The sequence below is a fragment of the Ochlerotatus camptorhynchus genome, unplaced genomic scaffold (genome assembly GCF_037179485.1).
Source record: "Ochlerotatus camptorhynchus isolate MF236.1 unplaced genomic scaffold, CSIRO-AGI_Acam_v1.1 ptg000007l, whole genome shotgun sequence".
Lineage (NCBI taxonomy): Eukaryota > Metazoa > Arthropoda > Insecta > Diptera > Culicidae > Ochlerotatus > Ochlerotatus camptorhynchus.
This window is the reverse complement of record NW_027040499.1, coordinates 3,397,466-3,418,584: the sequence shown is the minus strand read 5'-3', so window position 1 is coordinate 3,418,584 and position 21,119 is coordinate 3,397,466. Positions and strand designations below refer to the sequence as shown.

Genomic DNA, 21,119 nt, shown 5'->3' with positions numbered 1-21,119 from the left:
TTCGTTACTGCAGACTGTGATTACTCGGAAATAGATCATGCATGATCCACATAGACACTTTTTTTTGATACTACAGACGTTATTGCAGTCTTGGTTGATCTAGTAGAGCAGATCAACTGATGTCCTGGACGATTTGGAGAACCTATAATTTCCGGTATACATAGAATCTCATAATGTAAGGGTGTTTTATTATATTCACTAATTACTCAGAATTTATACTATACATAAACAACTGAAGATGATACATTGTTTTTTTTTTTCAAAGGTTACACACGATACTCCTTAAGCACAGTCGGTAAAGGCGCAGCTTCAAAGCAAGTTCATGCTGAAGGTGACTGAGTTCGATTCCCGTCCGGTCTATTAGTTTTTCGGGTTGCAAAATGTGTCTACTTTCTTTGGCATAGGATGGTACGGGCATAGAAAGTTCACGATTAAAATGTGAAAGTAGTTCAAAGAACACTAAGTTGAGCGCAGGCAAAAATCTAATATGAAGCAATTAGCTTGAAATGCCATGTAGTAGTACACAAATGCTATTTTGACGTAGGACTACGTCTTTCGGGAAGATGGGGGTACAATTTATGAAAAGCGAAAAATGAAATTATGAAAGATTTTGAACGTTAATAACTTAGCTGCCCCTGGACCAATTTCAATTATTTTATCACCAATCGATCAGAAACATTTCTACGCATCGATAACAATGCTCTTGACTGTTGATTTTCAAATTGAAACTATTGAAAAAGTGGTATATGTCAAACATTGTCCAAAAGCGTCGAAATAACTAACAAATCCACCATTTACGTACATGCATGTGCTGCTTCCCCAACACAGTCATCAGAGAATGGTCCTAGATGAAACAAGTCGAAGTGACATTCGCCTCCGATCTTCGGGCGTGCCGATCTTCGGGCGTGAACATTTTGTTGCCAATTCAGAACCACACGCCCGCAACGACCACACAAAATGCTGTTTTTTCCTAGGATTTGTTTTCCGTGCTGAGCACCAATGCTACCCACACCCATGCTTGGCATACACAGTTTTGGTCACACACTGCTCATTTGCTAATAACTTTGCACACAGTTGACGGAACATAGTTCTTTTTGAAGCAGTAGATAGAATAGAGTGTAAGCTTGTTAAAGATATGTAAAATAAAGTAGATTTTAATGCTAGTAGTAAACTGTATTTGTTTTTGCGTTGTAAAAATGAGGTGAGAAATGCTCACTACACATCTCGGAATTTAAGTGTTAAATTGATTAGTGTTGATTGGCTTTAATGTTTAATCTTCGCATATCTATAGTAAACTATGAGCCTAATCTATCAATTACTTTAAAGAAAAATAAATTTCAACATTTGAGTGAAAAGTTATTACCAAATGAGCAGTTGGGTGTGTTCAACTGTGCATGCCCACACCTGGACCCTACCTATCGACCCATCAACTCATGAAGCGGGAACCCCGAAGAAAGGCGTGATCAGAGATGTTATGCCTCAGAACTTCCCGGCAGCGTTGACTGGGATTGAACCCATGCCTGCTGGGACGCTTACCACTACACCACGGGCGCCGCTGCTCTCAGAGTTGTCATCTTGTAACCAAACATGGAAGCAAGGTCTATATAAATTCTATTCTCTTTTCTGAAATGTACTTGGTGGCCCTGAAAAGGGCCGTTTTGTTGCATCGGTGATAAGTTTTCTCCTCCGAAACCGTACAGAAAACTCTAACCCTAACTCTTTTCTGAAATGTACTTGGTAGCCCTGAAAAGGGCCGTTTTGTTGCATTGGTGATAAGTTTTCATCTCCAAAACCGTACAGAAAACGTCCCTTCGCTTCAGAGCGTAGACGGTTTTGTGCTTGGCGTGTTCAGTATAGGTGACGGCATCGCGCATATTGTCAGCACATCTCGGGTTTCCTCGAAGATCAGACCGGAGACGCTTGACATAACCACGTCGAGCCAGACGACGAATGACAGGCTTGGCAGTACCCTTGATTTTTAGCGCCCCTCGGTGTCACTTTGTATGGGAGCGAGCTGTCAGTTTCAAACAGTGAAGTTATTATTTTGCTTTAAATCTTGATTTAAAAATCGAGATGAAAGTGTGGGGGTTCGAACAAATATCGCTGTGCTCAGAAAACGGAGCTATTTCAGATGATACATAAAAACCGATAAATTTTTCAAAATTTAAGAACCCAATTGTCACTAAATACATTAAAATGATTCAAAAATCAAATAATTTGTTCGGGAAATAAATTATGTTCATATGTCTTATCGGTGCATTAAATTTTTTTCCGTTTCACTTTCATCAACTGAGAAATTCTCATCGTATGCACTTTCCTGCTGCGCGACATCTTCGAAAACGTCCAAACTGTACATAACTACAGATTACAGCGAGTACAAAAGGAGAGGAGCCAGTGTCGCTTATTGATAGCAAACTACTCATGATGGGAGGAGTCTGTGTACTTTACCGGCGTGTTCAAAAAGAAAGGCAATCAAAATTTCATTTTTTGATTGTTTCCCAAACACAGACATCATAATCAAAGAGCATCTTGATTATTTACTGCTGTATCATCGATGCCATCCACCATGCCTAAGGTGAATCATTAATCCAACATCGTGTCATGTTCTCGACCGTATTGCAGGGCCTCCATATTGCCCAAGGCCTAACACTCTGAGGACAACATCAATCTCGGAAGGCACTTCATCAACCATCAACTGGTTATACAAAACCACCCAAAAACAATCGGCCCTTTTCAGGGCCACCACAACTTTCTACAAAAGAGTTGAGTTATGAAATTCTATTAATTCCAAAACAATATCCGAAGCAACAAACTAGAAAATCGAACAAAAATTTCGTAGTCCTACGTCAACAATGCGGTTGTGTCATGTACACCACCCTCCAACTTTTTTAGGCAATGAAAACAGTTTTTTTTGTCGCGGATTAGCATTTGAAGTCGCGGATTTCTTTTGAGAAATCGCGGATTTCGCGGATCGAATTTAGAACATCTTGTAACAGCCCTGGAATAATCTTTGATATTTTTAAATGCTGCACTAACTGGTATATGGTTCCGCCCTTTGTACGAAGCCATATTTTTACTATCAAGTATGCGTGTTTTTCGTTATGTAATGAATGGCACTGCATTATAAAATTGACTTAAATCAATAACTACGAAATGATGAGATTAATATTGTGTTTTATAGTAAATATTCACAGGGTTTCAAGATGACACGATTCGTTGTCGTGAAGCAGGATCTTTATTGGTGTAGCTAATGGGGGGGGGGGGGGCAGATGGGCCAGGCTCCTCCAGAACTATACAGGCCCCCCCCCCCCCCCTAGAATGTTTGATGTTTATTTGACTCAACGGTATCTTGTCAAGCTTGTCATGTTCGATGTTACTATTTATCAGCGATTATTAAAATTAGACCACAAACAAAGATTTTTTTTAATCCTTGTTGACTACTTTTCTTATGTTATGGACTAGAAGAAACATTTTTTAGAAATTATATTATACCGATACTTAATCGATTACACAAATCTTTAACTTCTGGGACCTTCAAAAACTTCAATGACTTCAAAGAAGTTCAGGGAACATTGTAAAAATTGAAGAAACTTAGTAGACAATCTGGGATCTTCAGGAAAAAAAAATCGTAGAAACAAGGAACGTGGAAAACTTTTGAAACTGCGTAGAAGTGGAAAATTAATTTATGTTTGGGGAGCTTTGTGGAAGCAAAGGGAACATTATTTTATTTCATTATTGCTCGAGAAACTATATAATTTCAGGGCACTTTTTTCAAGTCTCGTGGACTTGGAATAGTTGTGGAAATTACGTACAAACTCAAGAGATTTCGTTCGTGGAACTTCGCAGAAAATCAACGAGAAACGTAGAAGTGCAGCAAACTTTGTAGAAGTTTTGCGAATTTCGTAGCATTTTGAGAAACTGCGTAGCCCTTCATATAAGTGTAAGGATTTTTGAAAAAAAGTTTAGGGAATTTTGAAGAAGATCTAAAAATAGTTCAATAAATTTCTAAGAATTTCATACTTCAGTTTAGAGAACTTCGTTGCAGTTTGTCAGAGATCTTACTTCATAAAAGCTCCTTGAACTTCTTGGGGGTTTTGAGATTTCCATTAAATTTTAAGGAACAAGATGTTTAATAATATTTGTAGATGATGGGGGCTTTCCCGAAATGCAAAGATGTTATGCAGAGATTCCCGAAATGCAGAGAGTTATAAAAAATATGGAATTTGGAATAAATTCATGGTTCTGTGGATCTCAAATTGTTTAAAAATTAAAATATTCTGTCAAGACTGTAGGTTGTTCAGCAAGTATTCAAAAGTTTCCAGCTAATTGAATCTGATGGATTCTTGAATGATGAATCTAGATTTCATGGACATGGGAAGACCCGTGCGTTGGTGATATAGCTATATTGTCAAGAATTAGCACTCCAGCAGCTGAATTCCTGGTATACATTTCAACGAAGAAATGGAAATTTCTAAACATACCTAATATGTATTTTTTTTTTCTTTTCTATTAAATGTATGCCCGGAATTCAGCTTCAGGATAGTTTGAATGGCTTAGCACATAAAAGTCAAATCTTGATTTTATATAACTTTGAATGTTTCCTCAGATCTCCAAGTCAAAGTCAAAGCTTGTCTAAACCTAAGGTTTTTTAATCCTTAACATTAATTTTTTGAATCATAAATCATATTTCAAATCTCCTTTTCCCTCTCCCGATCCAAACAATTGTCATCCACTAACCTCGAGAAGACCGCGAGTAATCGGTTCCAATCCTTTAATTTTAGATTTAAGACATTTATAATGTATAAAGAAAATGATAACTGGGCTCTGTAAAGTTTATTCGATTGAGCCTGTACAAATAAAGTAATCAACAAAAAAAAAACATTAATTTTGAACTAGATTTTGTCGATTTTTTCAGGTTTATTTATTTTGTGGAGTTGACTCGGTCAAATATATTATATTTATTAAAATTCTTATTCAATTTGTTTTTAATATTCATGTCCTAGATTTTTTTTTAAATGACTGTCTAGGATCTTGTAATTTTATCTAAGTTAGTAAAATTAGCGGCATTTTAAAGATCTTTATTATGAGTACATAAAGACTGGACTCGGAAAAAAATGAGACACACAAAAATGATCACCAAAAATTCATTTTAAATCGGATAGTTCTCAAATTTTCAGGGATTAAATAACTATATATTAGCTATGTTTTGGCATAATTTATTTATTGAATTTCCCCCCCCCCCCCCCAAGCTAAATGCTCGTACATTTCTCTTAACACTGCTCATGAGATCTTGGGCGAGGCTTTGCCCATCTTCCTTACACAGTTTCTCCCAGTTTTTCTTCAAAGCTTTATCGGTTTTAAATGTTTTTCCACTTTTCTTCAACTTCTTCTTCATTATCGCCCAAAACTTTTCGATCGGACGAAGTTCTGGTGTATTTGGCGGGTTCGCCTCCTTCGGGACCACATTAACGCCCTTCGACTCGTACCAATCCATTACAGGCTTGGCGTAATGGCACGAAGCGAGATCCGGCCAGAACAGCGTGGGACCACGGTGAGAGCGGAGGAAGGGCAGCAAGCGCTTCTGCAAGCATTCCTCTCGATAAATCTGCCCGTTTATGGTGCTGGTTCGCGAATTTGTCCATCTTTCTCTTCCGGAACTTTTCCGGAACCTCCATGGGACGTACCGACAAAAACTCGAGGCCGGGGATTTGTTTGGTGTCCGCCTTGCTGTATGTCTCGTCGTCCATGACAAGACAGCCTGGCTTGACCAGCTTCCGCGCACGCAATTTGGCCACCGTGTTTTGCTTGTCAGTCCGGTTTGGCGCCTTCCTGACCTTAAAAACACGTAGCCCAGCCCGCTTCATGGTCTGCTGGACGAACCACCTCGACGAATTGACCTTTTTGGCCACGTCTCGGGTGGAAAGGTTCGGATTATTCTTAAAGTACTGCCTTATCTTCCACGCCTTCTCTGGGTATTCCTTTTTCGGTTTTCGGCCGCTTCCAGCGCGCCGCTCGATGGTCTCCGTCTCCTGGAACATCTTCGCAACGCGTAGCTCACGCGTAGCTCTTCTTGTTTCGAATGCATCTTGAAAACTACTTGACGGATCGCGATAGAATTTTGCACACATATACATAACACTCTAAACTAGTATTACTCAAATTTTCATTTTTACTCACGCGATAAAAAGCTACACCCAAAACAAAGTGTCGTATTTTTTCCGAGTCCAGTCTTTATTAGCAATATTTCAATTTGTTTGGCTCATTGTATTTCAAGGAAATGTGTTTTTTAAAGGAAATCTAGCGTTTTTTTAAATAGCTCTAACTTCTTACACACATATCCAAATAAGCCCAATACTATATCGATAACCAATAAATGGTTGATGAGCCAGCAGCCAAAAATTTATATATCTATCTTTTTAAGTTGTGCTCGTACAGCTGTTTTTCTGAAATGTACGGAGAGCTGTACGCTCAATTTTGAGATAAAATGTATGTCTTTAAAAATTTTCTAAGAACTTAATTCTGGTTCCTATGTCTGAGATTTAACTGATGATGAAATATTCCACATCTAAAAAAAAATCTAGTTATAAAATTCATGGAATTAGCTAGCTCTGAGAACTTAACTTTCTTATGTTTGAGATGCTTAAATTTATGAGATTCGGACGTTGTCTGATTTCATTAAAAAAAAGCATAAACAAACGATCATTGTTTGTTCAAAATCAGTAAGCTTTTAAGACTCTCCCAATCGAAGACTAAATCGCTGTAATGAATTAACTATAATCAAATTTGTTGTTTTACCAGTAAAATAATAGTGATATTAAATATTACATGACTATACATAAATTTATCCTGTATATTCAAAAAATGCTGGGACGGGAGGGAACATCAGGGTGTCATTGAAGTTGTAACTGGACAATGGAGTGGAGTGCCAACCGGAGTCTAGGAGGGAATGTGTACTGTCATTTTAGATAGTAACATTTCACTCCAACAGTTGCAATGAATTTGACGCGCTTTTGTCAAACAAACCATCCCGTGTAAAGCTTAACATGTATTGCGAATTTCGTTATTAGTTTTGTTGGATCATACTGTTGGAAGGAGATTATCTTATTAAGTGTTTCTACTTACGGGTCTGTCAATCCTTTTTGGCCCTTCATACAGCAATATGTTGAATTCAGAATGATGACGAAATTTGATCTCGCTGTTGAGTGGAGCCCCATGCAGGGCAAGACCCAAGTTAGGATGGTGGCTACTTACATACGTACAAACATACAATATTCACAGGGTTTCAAGATGAACTTAAAGTATTTACTGATATGTAGACGACCTAACGATGGTAGATTTTCTAAAATATTCTTAAAATCAATCTTTTAATTTTGTCGAACCTCTTAACGGAACCCCGTTATGAAGAGCTTTTTGAGTGTGTTGATTTATTTCCTTTTAATTCCGTTGTAATTGCTTATCTTTTGGAAGATATGCGTATTTTGTCTACTACTAGCAGACTTCATCAGGGAAAAGTGGTGTTGAATACTTGGCACTAATAAAGCCTGCAAGTAGTAGACAAAATACGCATAACAGTCAAAAGATAAGCAATTATAACGGAATTAAAAGGAAAGAAATTACAGTCAAAAAGCTCTTCATTCTTAGAATGTTGTGTTACTTCGAAAGCACGGGCAAGTGTTCCAAAATTGTCACATTATAGAAGGCAATTACTGAAGTAATTCAAATAGTTTTTGAGACGGATCCCCATTGCCGTTTGGAGTACTTTCTGGATTTTCAGGAAAATATCTACTCAAATATAAACACTTAGAAATACTTAATTTATGCTGAATTCCATCTTTGACATAAAAAAAATGCGACGTATACAAACAAGTCATGTAAAATTAAGTGCTCCGAGACTGAACAGTTCGTTACTCGACGAAAAGTACGTTTTACCCCCAAATTTTTTCTCCACAGAGCTTGTCGATATCTTTCGCCGATCAAAAGTTATTACGTTTTTCCCCTAAAAATATGTCTTTTCCAAATGTTAATATCTCTGGTTGGGGCAAACAAAAAAGTTTTTGTACGGCATTTGAAAGGGCGTATGTTATTCTCAATAATATGAAAAAAATAGTGGTATGTTATTTTTTAATCTCGAATAAAATCAATTTGTATTCATTCATTTGTTTTACTATAATTGGGTATACATTTTTTATTTCTTAATTGGGTATATCTTTTTAAGATATTTCCTACAACGTTGCTTGAAATTAGCTCAGCTATAACTTTTCGGAAGAATGTATACCTTAATTTCTTCAAACAAAAAATATAGATTTTTAATTTCAATGATAATAAGAAGAACCCTAGAATTCATTGTCATAAAAATGAGGACCTAACTATAAGCAAAGACATCAAATACACAAACCCTTCTTCTGCGGTTGTAATCTTTGCTATCAAAATCGTTCGAAGCATTTACCTTTGCGCGGCAGATGACGCGATTGTGTCGGTCTCATAGCGGTCGTATGAGAAAATGGAAGAGTTGCCAGTCTTCTTGATTTGTTGTCTTCGCTATAAGGAACAATTTTGTAGAATACACTTTTTGCCTAAAGTATCAATTTCATGCTCAGAACATATCCTTCCATCTAAATCTGCACTCTGGACCACTGTTTTGGCAACCAAAATTTAAAAGCCTGATGAATATGGGCGCCTTAGTGGCATACCTGTACAAAGAAAGAGAGAGAAGGATTAGGAATTTCCATTTAATTCCACTACCTTATTTGCTCATCCTTAACAGATACGCGTATTTCGTCTAAAATGTGTAGACTTTTTTAATGTCTTGTGCTAATACAAGACAATGAAGAAGTCTGCACATTGTAGACACTCAGCTGAGAAGTTTGGAGCGTTGTAAAAACGTTTACAATCAGCTTTGATCATGCAGCATTCAGCAAATAAATGTAAACAAACAATCACGTAATATGTGATCGTGATGCTGAGAAAATGTTAATCGAAGCGCGGACGTTGCTTCAGGGCAGTTCACTTTTTAATGGCATGGTCATTATTTTTAAGGCAGTCACTTAAAAAGTCACTTTTTTCACCAAAAAGTCACTAAAGTCACTTTTTTTTTTTCTTCAGAAAATTTAGTCAATAAAGTAACTTTTTACGACCAAAGTTAACAGGAAAGAATTTGAATTTTAAAAATCACATCATATCTCACTTTGAAGTATGTATGTGAAAGATTCATTAAAAATCAGCGTGTATCAGTCTGACAAGAAGAATTGCGAATAAACGGGAACGTTAACTATCCAATTGACAGTTTTGTCAAGCTTCGGCGTGACTTTCTACTAGTGAATTCATAAAATTGGACCAGCAAATAACTATTTTTATGAAACAAAGTGTGGCTACTTTTCTCATGGTTCTAGAAGATAAATCTCAAAATATTGTTGTATTTTGAAGTTAGAGTGGTAGTCAGCGTTGCCAGGTCATTTTCAGAAAAATCTGGACCAGTCAAAATATAAAAACTGGAAAAATCTGGAATGCTTCCAAAAATCCTCTTTTTAACATAAAGGGTGTCCACGATGAAATTGCCACACACAAAATTGATTCGCAAAATTCGAGTTTTCATCCGATTGCCATCAAATTTCAGGGATTGAGAAATAACTATTAAACTTCATTTTACCATTTTACTCGTATTTTATTTACAGTCCATACGCAAATGCCCGCACCTTGGCCTTAACCCCGGCCATAAGATTCTGCACAACCTGTGAATCAACCGTTTTTTGCATGTAAACCCATACTTTCTTCAGTTCCTCGACTGTCTTTACTACCTTAGGTCGTTTAAGAAGGTGCTGCTTCATAATCGCCCAGTACTTCTCGATGGGGCGGAGCTCCGGAGTGTTGGGAGGGTTGAACATTTTCGGCACGAAATTGACCTTATTGTCCGCATACCACTTCAGCACGTCCTTGGAGTAGTGGCATGAGGCCAAATCCGGCCAGAAGATTGTTGGGACGTTGTGGGCCTTCAGGAGAGGAAGCAGCCGCTTCTGGAGGCACTCTTTTATGTACACCTGTCCGTTCATCGTGTCCTGGGTCACGAAAGGTGCACTCCGCTTCCCGCACGTGCAGATGGCTTGCCAAACCAGGAATTTCTTCGCAAATTTGGACATCTTCTGAGTGCGGACATGCTCCGGAACGCTGAACTTATCCTTGGCCGTGAAAAACAGGTTGCCGGGGATCTGTTTGAAGTCGGCCTTCACATATGTTTCGTCGTCCATGATGCAGCATTCAACTTTCGTCAGCATGTTGAGGTACAACTTCCTGGCACGGGTTTTGGCGGACTTGTTCTGCTTCTCGTCGCGATTAGGGGCCTTTTGTACCTTGAACGTTCGAAGCCCAGCCTTAGTTTTGGCCTTCTGGACAAAACTTCGGCTTAGGTGCAGCTTCTTAGCCACATCCCTAACGGAGGCGTTCGGATTTCGGTTGAAGGCCCCAACTACGCGGTTGTGATTTTTGGTGTTGTACGGAATACTTTTTCCTTCACTTCTGGGCTTCCGATCGGTGGTCAACCGTTCCTCGAACCGCTTAATCACTCGCGACACCGTGGAATTCGCGATTCCCAACGTTTTAGCGATGGAACGATGCGAGAGATCCTTGTTCTCGTGATGAATGCGCAAGATTTTATCACGCACGTTTGTGTTTAATCGCCTAGATGTTATCATATATGCTGACCATATGGAACTGTACATGAACATTTCTAACAATTCTGATTTGCTACATTTTCAAGGCGAAATGCGGGTGCGCTTATAGGAATTTCGGGCACTTTCAACTTATGTTGTTTAATCTACCACATATGTAAAAAAAAGTCTGTGGAACGCGGTGGTGCTATCAAATCACATATTTAAATCAAATACTTATAGCCACAAGTAAAGTCGTTGGCGGGACCATGTGTAATGATGGGTGCGATTTCATACGCAGGGGTGGAAGCTGCCTCCCTGCACATTCGATTGTCGTCAATGGATGGCAATCGATGTCCGTCGGTGATTGGCATTAGATTGCGGAACATAGACCGACGTCAAGAAAAGAAGAGTTATGTCCGCAAAAGAAATCCATTAATGTTTTTAGACGGAATTTTAATCTTTAAATTTGGCAACACTGTGAATAATTTATGCTTGTTTTACTTAGAAGAATAGGCGAAAATAAAATTGTTAAAATGTGTTTTTTTTTCTTCTAATATTTTTAAGCATTCTTTGATTTAAAAAGCTTGTATCTCAGGAAATACGCAAATTACTGTTTGTCTATAAGTGTTTCTTGTGTAAAAAAGGATGGGGAACACGGTGGAGCTGTCAGAATATAAATCTAAATGTACTCATTCTGAAAAAAAAAATCCGTTTTAAGGTCTTTAACGCAATATAAAATATTTGGCAGCACTGTACGAATATAATAAATTAATATTCAGATCCGTTATCTAATTTCCTCAAAAAAAAAAATAACTGCGGCTTTATTTGTTCTGAAGATAGAAAATAGTGCTTTCTTGAAAATCACGAAAAATAGAAAATGCTCCCCTGAACCGATCGAAGCACCAGCACAACATTTTGGATTCATAAAAGTTAGATCAAAATAAATATCTCCTCCAAATTTGATCCAAATCAATTTGGTCAATTACACTTTAGTATTTTTTCTCGGTCACTTGGCGCGGAATGACCCATATTTGAAGTCATAAATTTCGCTAAGTTCAAGAATGTAATAAACTTGCCTAGCCCCAAAAACTTCGAAAAACATTTCTAGATCTCATTGTTTTCTAAAAGATTTTCTAAGCTCAATATATGAATTCGGTTTATACCTAGATATACAAAAATTTCATAATTCTGAAACTTATAAGAACATTTCAGATTTAAACTTCAAAAAACTATCTATTGTAATCCCTTTGGTTTGTTTTTCGTCGATCTTGTTTTCCGTGCTGAGCACCAATGCTACCGACGCCAGAGAGGCAGCTCCCACACCTGGACCCTACCTTTCGACCCATCAACTCATGAACCGGGGACCAACGGCTTTACTCCCGTTCCGAAGGCGTGATCAGAAATGTTATGCCTCAGAACATCCCGGCGGCGTCGACTGGGATTAAACCCAGGCCTGCTGGGGTGAAAAAAAAACAATCTTTATTATGTAACATAATTGGATAAATTGTTGCTATCTTAAGACCTTTTAAAGCGGTTTTTTCCGGTTTTCTGCATTTAAAATATATTTTTTTTTTTCAGTGACATCAATTCAGTGCCAACATTTCAAAGGGGCGTAATTGCTTTTGTAAACAATGACTTTAGCCGTCAATTTCCCGCGAATGAAATCTTACCTCTCCAAAATTACAATGCTGGTAGAGGAAACATTCTTCTACCTGCTGGTGTAATTATTTTTTATGAGTAAGCTTTTATTCGCAAGAAATCGACGGCTAAAGCCATTGTTTACAAATGCAATTACGCCCCTTTGAAATGTTGGCACTGAATTGCTGAAATCAATAATTTTCTTACCATATTTATCTGTTTATATAAAACCGGGAAAAATACCGGGAATTTAATTTGTTAAATTCAGTGGCCACCCTGCAATACGGTAGGGAATGATTCCTCTACCATTTGGTATAGTTTGTTGGCAAAATTGAACTTTTACCCGCGAGAAATCGGCGATTGTTCTATTTGTTATTGAAAGCATGAATCCCCAAATCCCTAATCAGTCCGGAGTTGATACATCATCATTTTTTAATGAAGGTCGAACATACGGCCCACCGTGGTCTATCTAACTTACGCTTTTTCTATTTTTATTATTCTTCATGATTAATAAATCCATTACTCCATGTCTTCCTACTCAAATTGGATTCATGTCCGGGATACCACGAGTAATTCATCCATATTTATAATGCATGCAGCATGGGTTCTACGTAACAGTCGTATGCTGCCCCGCTCTGTTATCAAACATAACACATGCGAGTCGACCTTTCTTATCAATCCCGTGTCAAAACTTCCCATTTTCGTTAGAACCTCCTCAGGAATCCCAACATCCGCTTCCCTTGATCATGCCATTCGCTTTCGGTCGGTTATGTCGTGCATCTTTTTTTCTTTTTGGCTTGGCTTCTACTGGCATGCACATTGCCCCTCCACGGTAAGCGCTCTGTCTGAGTTGTTGTTGGTGAAGACAAATGCCGCTATCGAAGCTTCTGCTCAACCCAAAAGTGAAGACGACGGCGCTGATGATGACGATGATCGTCAGGGAAGCAATGACGAATTTCCCTCGAATTCTCTTTTGGGCGGTCGTACCGCTCTCAAACTCGCACGCTCTCTCTGAACTTGAAAACAACTTCAAAAAAAGGCAAGAGCGAAAGAGAGGGTCCACTGCATCGAGTGAGTCCTGGCTCACTGTCTCTAGCAGCAGGTAAAGTGGTTCACAGTTTCCTTGAAAACGGTAGCTACGACGCGAGTCCACCGCGCTCTGATCTCTGCAACAACAACCAACAACGTTAGGTCAGCTCAGTTCAGTTCTCGTTTTGCAGTGGTACGATTCGGTCGTGAACATCCATCATTCAAAAGAAAAGTGCGGTGTCAGCCTTTTCCTCGTTCCGTTTCTTCCAATCCGGTGCGTTGGAAGTTAGTAGCCGGGAGTGAGGTACATTGCGCGTTGGCAGGTGGGCATTCCTACGGCAGGACACGTGGCGACGGTGGTTGCGTTACTATCGGAAGAGAGTGCCTTCTGCTGCTGTGGAGGATTTTTTTTTTCGAGGAATCGTAAATTGTGAATAACTCATGATCTAAGTGTGCTACGACGATATTGTATCGGATGTCATATCGAGTAGCTCCGGGTGTTTGAGTGTTGAATAAATTAGTGCAACCCGACCGAATAATTCGTGCTGTAGACGCGAAATATAACGCACAGTTAACTTTTGTTGTTGTTGTCTTTCGGGGAAGTTCCTATATATTTTTATAACGGATTTTGGCTGTGGTCTAGTGGCGAGATCGTGCGGGAAAAGTGTGCTGAAACAAGGAATAAGTGAAACCTCGCAACACCGCATTCACCATTCCCAAGACATGGCACCCAACATTGTCGAAACCAGCGGACCAATGAAGGTTTCCCTGAAAGATTTGGACGTAAGTGACAGTGTGTAGTTTCTAGAGAATATACATGGGGATGGTATCATGTGAATCCTATAATTAGCTTGTTTGTGAAAGAGACTCGGTAAACATCGAATGATGACGAAACCGATTACGTCCCGACAACCGCCCATTAGGATTCAGGGTAGACAAGCTCGGATCGATAATTCCGGACTGATTCGTGATAATGGCGTACATGCTTTTGTAAACAAACAGATCAATTGCCGGATAAACGCTCAATCCCACAAGTAAAATATACCAAATGAAAAATGAATCATTACTCTATCGGATTGTGTTGTTAATATCCGCGATTCGTAAGAAATCGGAAAACCATGTACGCCCCAATGACGAATCAGTCCGGAATTACGCCTCGCGACGCCACGTCGCAATTGGAAATTGAATTACAGACACCTTACCACTGGGGAACCGATTCTAGAAAGTGAAATTCTACCAACAAGTCCAAATTCCAATCAGAAGAGTTTCAACACTTCAACGCCACTCAATGATTCACATCTTCATTACTATTGTAGCAGAATCATTAATTTGTTCCGTCATTAGTAGTAGGTCACACGAAACTTGGACACGTCGTGCGTTTTGTCTAGGTTTTCGTTGATTCTGCTTGTTTTTTTTTGTTTGCACTACCTCGACGTGAGCAGCGGAATTCCATTACTGAAGATTTAATGTGTTTTTGAGCACTATTAAATTGCGACAACAAAATTTTGTTCGCTCCAGTTTGCGGGTGTAATTGAATTGAATCAACCTTTTTTTTATTTTAGTACAAACATGAGTCAAAGTTTACATAACACACGCTATGAGCTAGAGTGCTGTCCGGTTTTCCGTTTTGCTCCTATGAAGTGGTGCGATAGTGACAAACGAACGAACTTTGACGTCTCAATTCAGCTGCGGTGGAATCATCACGTAGATGGAATATGCTATGGTAGTAGAATAGAAAAATCGATTTTCATCTCGGATGTTTTTCTCCGACGCCTGGAGAATGACATTTCCGACCGTTTCGTGGTATAAGGGTCGGTTGAATGTAGGTCGATGCTCTCGCTCTGGGATGTTTTCAAAGAGAGCCAAAGATTGTCTGTGTTTTGGTCTGGGGATTATTTTTCAGTAGGAAAAGGTGATTTTTGATTGCTCTTTCTGAATCACGTAACATATTTGCTTTTATGAGTCAATCCGATTTTCCGCACTGCTTAATGCAGCCAACTCACTCTTTCTAGATATTCTTCTACTAGATATTCTGCCTAACCCGATGGAAATCTAGCCTAATTAAATTATATTACCAGGGCGTACCGGCGTACCGGCGGTGAACATTAATATTTCTCACACCAAAGTAACGGTACTCCCTAAGGGTGAAATAAAAAAAAATACGAATTTTAAATTGTTCGATAAGGTACGTATGTACAAGGTTTGAACGGCATTTCCATGGCATATATATTGCTGTTTCAGAAAAAATAGTTCGACGCAACTTTTCTCTGAATTGACAATATATCTATATATGTATAAACGATATAGTAGTTCTCAGAAATTCGTAAAAATTGGTAGTTTTGTTCCTTATCGCAAAATATTAGACCCTTTTTTTATTTTCTCATTAGGGTAACCATTTCCATGTTAAAGCGGTCCAGCAATTTTTTTTTTCAAAAATGACTTCAAAAATGTATTACTACTGGACCGACTTTAAAGATCAAATTATCAAATGAAATGTAATTAAAATTTTTCTGAAATCCACAGACCACCACACAAATTGTGCGCCACGCATCCATGCGCACAGTTGTGGGCAAGCCAAATGTAAATAAATAAAAAAAAAAAAAACGTCAAAATATTGCCAGCCTTTTTTTACTGAACCGGATCCTAATTCATCGACCGACAAATTTCGGATGAAATACGTGGCTCCTGACCTGAAACCAGGTGGACCGAATTAAGCAGGAAATTTTAGGCCAGCATGCCTCATCTAATACAACATACCATGCTTTCTATTTTCTGGGATTGTCCAAGGTACAATGTTCGAGGATTTACGGAAAGCATCACAGCACTATCAGTAGCTGGATCCAGCGATACCAAGAGGATGGGATTATGACTCGCAAAAACGGAAAGAGAGTGACAAGTTTTCACGCACGGTGAAGTGATTCCCATTTGATTTGCCCGGAAATCACTTCACCGTGAATGACAACTTGTCACATCACTTATAATGAGGGCCACAAACTACAACTAAATGTTTACCAATATTATAATAATATTGCTGAACTTGTATATATTTCCAATGTCTCATTCACTGTTCCCGTAAATTTGACCAAGATGTCCGAACATCATGTTGAATGTCTACATTATTCCCTTCTACAAAACTCTCGTAATAAGGGCCTGTGTAAGCTGTAAAAAAAATCGTATAAGTTCGGAAAACTTCGGAGAAGTGGATGCAACTATCCATCAATTCACAGAACTTTCTACAAATTTAGGGAACTTCATAGAGGCTCAGGAATAAGTTAAATGGATTGGGAAGAAGTTCGGAGAGCTTTATCTGACTTAATGGAATTGAATTGAAAATAAAAATGTTGTAGGAGTACAGGAACCTATAAGTATAAGTTTTAGAGTATAAGAACTAAGTTTTTTTTCTTATGAATAGATTTATTTGTACAGGCTAAATCGAAGAAACTTTACAGAGCCAAGTTATCATTTTCGTTATACATACTTAATCCTAATCTTAAATCTAGAGTTACAGGGATTGAACCGAATACTCGCGGTCGTCTCGAGGTTAGAGGAGATTTGCAATTTTATGGATGGGGAGAGGGAGGAAGAGATTTCACTATTTCTAAAACCTTAAGTTATTTCTATTCAACTTGTTATCAGCTGTATAATTATACAATTATTACCAAAAAAAAAACCAAACACAAAATACAAACTAAACACAAGTTAATCAAACTTACAATCTAAGGTTAATATTCTTCAGGAAAACATATACAAGTTTCATAAACTCCAGATCGCGTCTAGCCAAAACATCCCGAACTGGAACATCAGCACAAGACCAAATGATGTGATCTGCGTCTTGGTAACCTTGTCCACATTCACAGAGATTGCTGTCCCCCAGCCCAACACGGAACAAGTGAGAGTTTAACGAATAGTGATTGGACCTGAGGCGAGACATCACACGAATGAAGTCTCGACCCACATCCAACCCTTTGAACCAAGGACTCTTCGACACCTTAGGGATGATCGAATATAGCCATCGTCCCAAACTCCCTTCACTCCATTTATTCTGCCAGTTGGCGAGTGACTGTTGACGATGGGGCTTATTATGAAGTGATTACCATTTGATTTGTACAGCAATCACGGCTCTTGTTCTGAATATCACTTCCTTATCACCGTGTAGTGATACCCGTAATAAGGCCCGATAAATGAAGAAAAATTCGTTGATGGCGATTTGTCGATCGTAAATATCGCCTTGCATAGCGCCCACCTTAGCAAGTGAGTCAGCCATCTCATTGCCCGGAATCGAGCAATGAGATGGGACCCATGCAAAGGTGATGACAAAAGATCTTAAAGATAAAGCACTTAAAAGCTCTCGTATTTTCATCAGAATAGCCTCGACAGAACTGAGACTATCCGTAAAAATAAAGTAGTTATCTGGTGAAAGTGAGGCGATGGTTTCGAGCGTATAATGTATTGCCGCCAGCTCAGCAACGTATACGGAACAAGGAGCTTGAAGCATTCGAGAGGCGCTATGAAATTCGTTATAAATACCAAAACCAGCGGACGCCTCTATTAGTGATCCATCTGGGAAGAACGATCTTGCGGAATCAACTTGGACAAACTTTGCAGTGTATAATGACGGAACAATCATGGAACGATGATGTTCTGGGATTCCGCGAATCTCTTGCGTCATAGATAAATCAAAACTAACTGAATTGCCGAAGTCGGAGAAGCATACACGATGAGGATTATGCTGTGAAGGGCTGACATCCAGTGCTATGTACACGTAGTACAATGACATAAAACGAGTTTGAGGGTTCAGCTCAAGAAGCTTTTCAAAGTTTTCGATTACCAGTGGGTTCATAACTTCACAACGGGTGAGGAGCCTGAGGGACAATTTCGAAAACCGATCCGAGAGTGGCAACATGCCCGCCAACACTTCTAGACTCATCGTATGAGTCGAGTGCATGCATCCTAACGCGATACGAAGACAACGATACTGGATACGTTCCAGTTTGATGATATGTGTTTTAGCCGCCGACTGGAAGCAAAAACTACCGTACTGTAAAACCGATAAAATCGTTGTCCGGTACAACGTAAGAAGATCTTGCGGATGGGCTCCCCACCACGTTCCGGTATTTGTATGAAGAAAATTGATCCTTTGTTGGCATTTTCGTCTCAGATACTTAATTTAGGATCTCCAGGTGCATTTGGAATCGAACCAGACCCCAAGATATTTGAAAGACATGGAATGAGTGATCGGCTTACCCAAAAGTTGAAGCTTCGGTTGTGCTGGGCTATGCTTCCTAGAAAAAACGACCAACTCAGTTTTCTCCGAGGCCCTGTCATAGACACTACGCCGTCATCTGCAAGTTGTCTCAACGTGCAGTTGTCACTAAGACAATTATCAATTTCTCTGACGTAGAAATTATACAAAAGGGGGCTTAAACATGAGCCCTGTGGGAGACCCATGTAACTAAATCGAGAAGCAAGCTATAGAGTTTCCATGAGAAAAGCTCATTTGTTTCTCTGACAGCAAATTGTACAAAAAGTTATTAATCAATGGGGAAAGGCCACAAGCGTGGAGTTTGTCTGAAAGGACTTCAACCGATACTGAATCAAAAGCCCCCTTAATATCCAAGAACACAGAAGCCATTTGCTCTTTTTTAGCAAAAGTCAACTGAATTTCTGTGGAAAGCAACGCGAGACAGTCGTTCTTTCCCTTGCCCCTACGGAAACCAAATTGAGTATCTGAGAGTAGGTGGTTCGTCTCAACCCATTTGTCCAGGCGAAAAAGAATCATTTTCTCCAACAATTTCGAATGCACGATAACATCGCAATGGGACGCGGGTTTCGCAGCTTTTTAATGGCTATTACCCTCACTCGCCTCCAATCATCTGGAACAATATTGAGCTCCAGGAACTGACAAAACAAGTTCAACATGCGCCTCTTAGCGACGTCTGGGAGGTTCTTCAACAAGTCAAACTTGACCCTTTTAGCCCCCGGAGCCGAATTGCGACACGAAAGGAGAGCGAGTGAAAGCTCTAGCATTGTAAAAGGCTAGTTGATCGCGTCTACCGAATTCGTCGTTTCGCGAGGAATCATCTGTGCCGGCACGGAATCAGGACATACTTTTCGCGCGAACTTGAGAATCCAACGATCCGAGTACTCCTTGCTCTCGTTGTTTGAAGATCGGTTACGCATCCTTCGCGTCGTGTTCCAAAGCGTATTCATCAACGTTTCGCGCGATAATCCGTCCACGAATTGCCGCCAGTAACCGCGTTTCTTGGCTTTGATGAGGCTCTTGAGTTCGCGTTCAAGAGTCGAGTACGCTTCAAAATGCTCGGGTGTTCCGCGTTTCCGGAAAAGCTTAAACGCGTCGGACTTTTTACGATAAACCTCAGTGCATTGCTGATCCCACCAAAGGGAAGGAGGTTTCCTACGGAAAGACGTTCCTGGAACCGGCCGAGTTTGAGCTCGAAGCGCGCTGTCCAAGATCAGATTGGAAAGGAAGTTATATTCCTCCAACGGTGGAAGCTCTTCTACCGACGTTAGAGCTTCATCTATCGCGGTCTTGAACGTTGTCCAATCGATATTACGAGTGAGGTCGTACGCGATGTTAACGGATTCCGACGGATTGAACCCACTGGCAATCGAAATTTTGATCGGTAAGTGATCACTACCGTGGGGATCCTGGATCACATTCCACGTGCAATCCAACGATAATGAGTAAGAGCAAAGTGTGAGGTCTAATTTACTTCCATTGGAGGATGGACCAGCCAAACGTGATACTTCTCCATTATTAAGAATTGACATATTAAAATTGTCGCAGAGGTCATATATCAAAGTAGAACGGTTGTCATCGTACAGTTCCCCCCAGCCTGTACCGTGGGAATTAAAATCTCCCATAATCAACCGCGGAGTCGGAAGAACTGAACAGATACCTGAAAGTTGTTTTTGATAAATTGAAACTCGGGGAGGAATATACACAGAAACAATACAAAGACTCTTGCCTTTAACAGTAGCGTGACATGCGACAATTTCAACACCTGGAAATTGTGGAAGATTCACTTTATAGAAGGAATGGCACTTTTTGATCCCCAAAAGTACCCCTCCTCCACGCGAATCCTCACGATCCAGTCGAATAATGTTGAAATCATTAAAAGAAAGATCGACATCTGAAGCGAGCCAAGTTTCACAAAGAGCAAATGCATAACAATCATTATTGTGAACTAAAAACTTAAAAGAGTCTAATTTAGGAATAAGGCTTCGTCAATTCCACTGTAGAACAGTGATCAAATCCCCGACCTCGTTTGGAAAATTATCCATCGAAGGAAATGATTGCTGCAAGGAGGGGCCACTTAAATATCAATTGCTTCAAGAGGGTCTTCACAGCAGGAAGCATTGCCAGAACAATGCTTTTCAGAGGATCAGAAATATCGAGATACTTGAGGATACCGTCCACAATGAGAACAACCCAGATGAAGCAGGGGCTTCTGTTCTGGAAATTGGGGCATCGGGGTTTTTTGATGTCCCCGGGAGCAGGGCTGATAGCGGGTCACTTTTTAGTGACTTTGTCACTTTTTTTAAGGTGGTCACTTCAAAGTCTCTATTTTCGTCAAAAAGTCACTAAAGTCACTTTTTTTAAAGCAAAGGAGGCGCTCAATAAAGAAAGCAAAATATTTTTCTTGAAAAAAAAAAGGATTTTTAAACCATAAAATCTTTTTCAGTGCACCTATGTATAGCACTCAGCTCTGTTTAGGAATATCGGTCAATTCTTTTTCGCTTTGACAGGTTAAATGTTGACTGAAGTTCATTTCTATTCGGGTCTAC

The 21,119-nt window shown here is 39.5% G+C and overlaps 1 protein-coding gene across 4 annotated transcripts in view; it reads left to right on the top strand.

Moving 5' to 3' along the window:
• The window catches only part of LOC135697683 (choline-phosphate cytidylyltransferase B-like), a 95,363-nt gene that overhangs the window by 47,879 nt on the left and 26,365 nt on the right, over positions 1 to 21,119 (top strand). Inside the window, exon 1 of one of the 4 annotated variants that reach the window (XM_065217481.1) lies at positions 13,496 to 14,093. The exons of the other annotated variants lie outside the window; for them this stretch is intronic. Within the exon in view, the coding sequence (XP_065073553.1) occupies positions 14,034 to 14,093 (60 nt within the window). The 5' untranslated portion in view covers positions 13,496 to 14,033. Of the gene's footprint in view, positions 1 to 13,495; positions 14,094 to 21,119 lie in introns of those variants that run through there. 4 annotated transcript variants of the gene reach the window in all.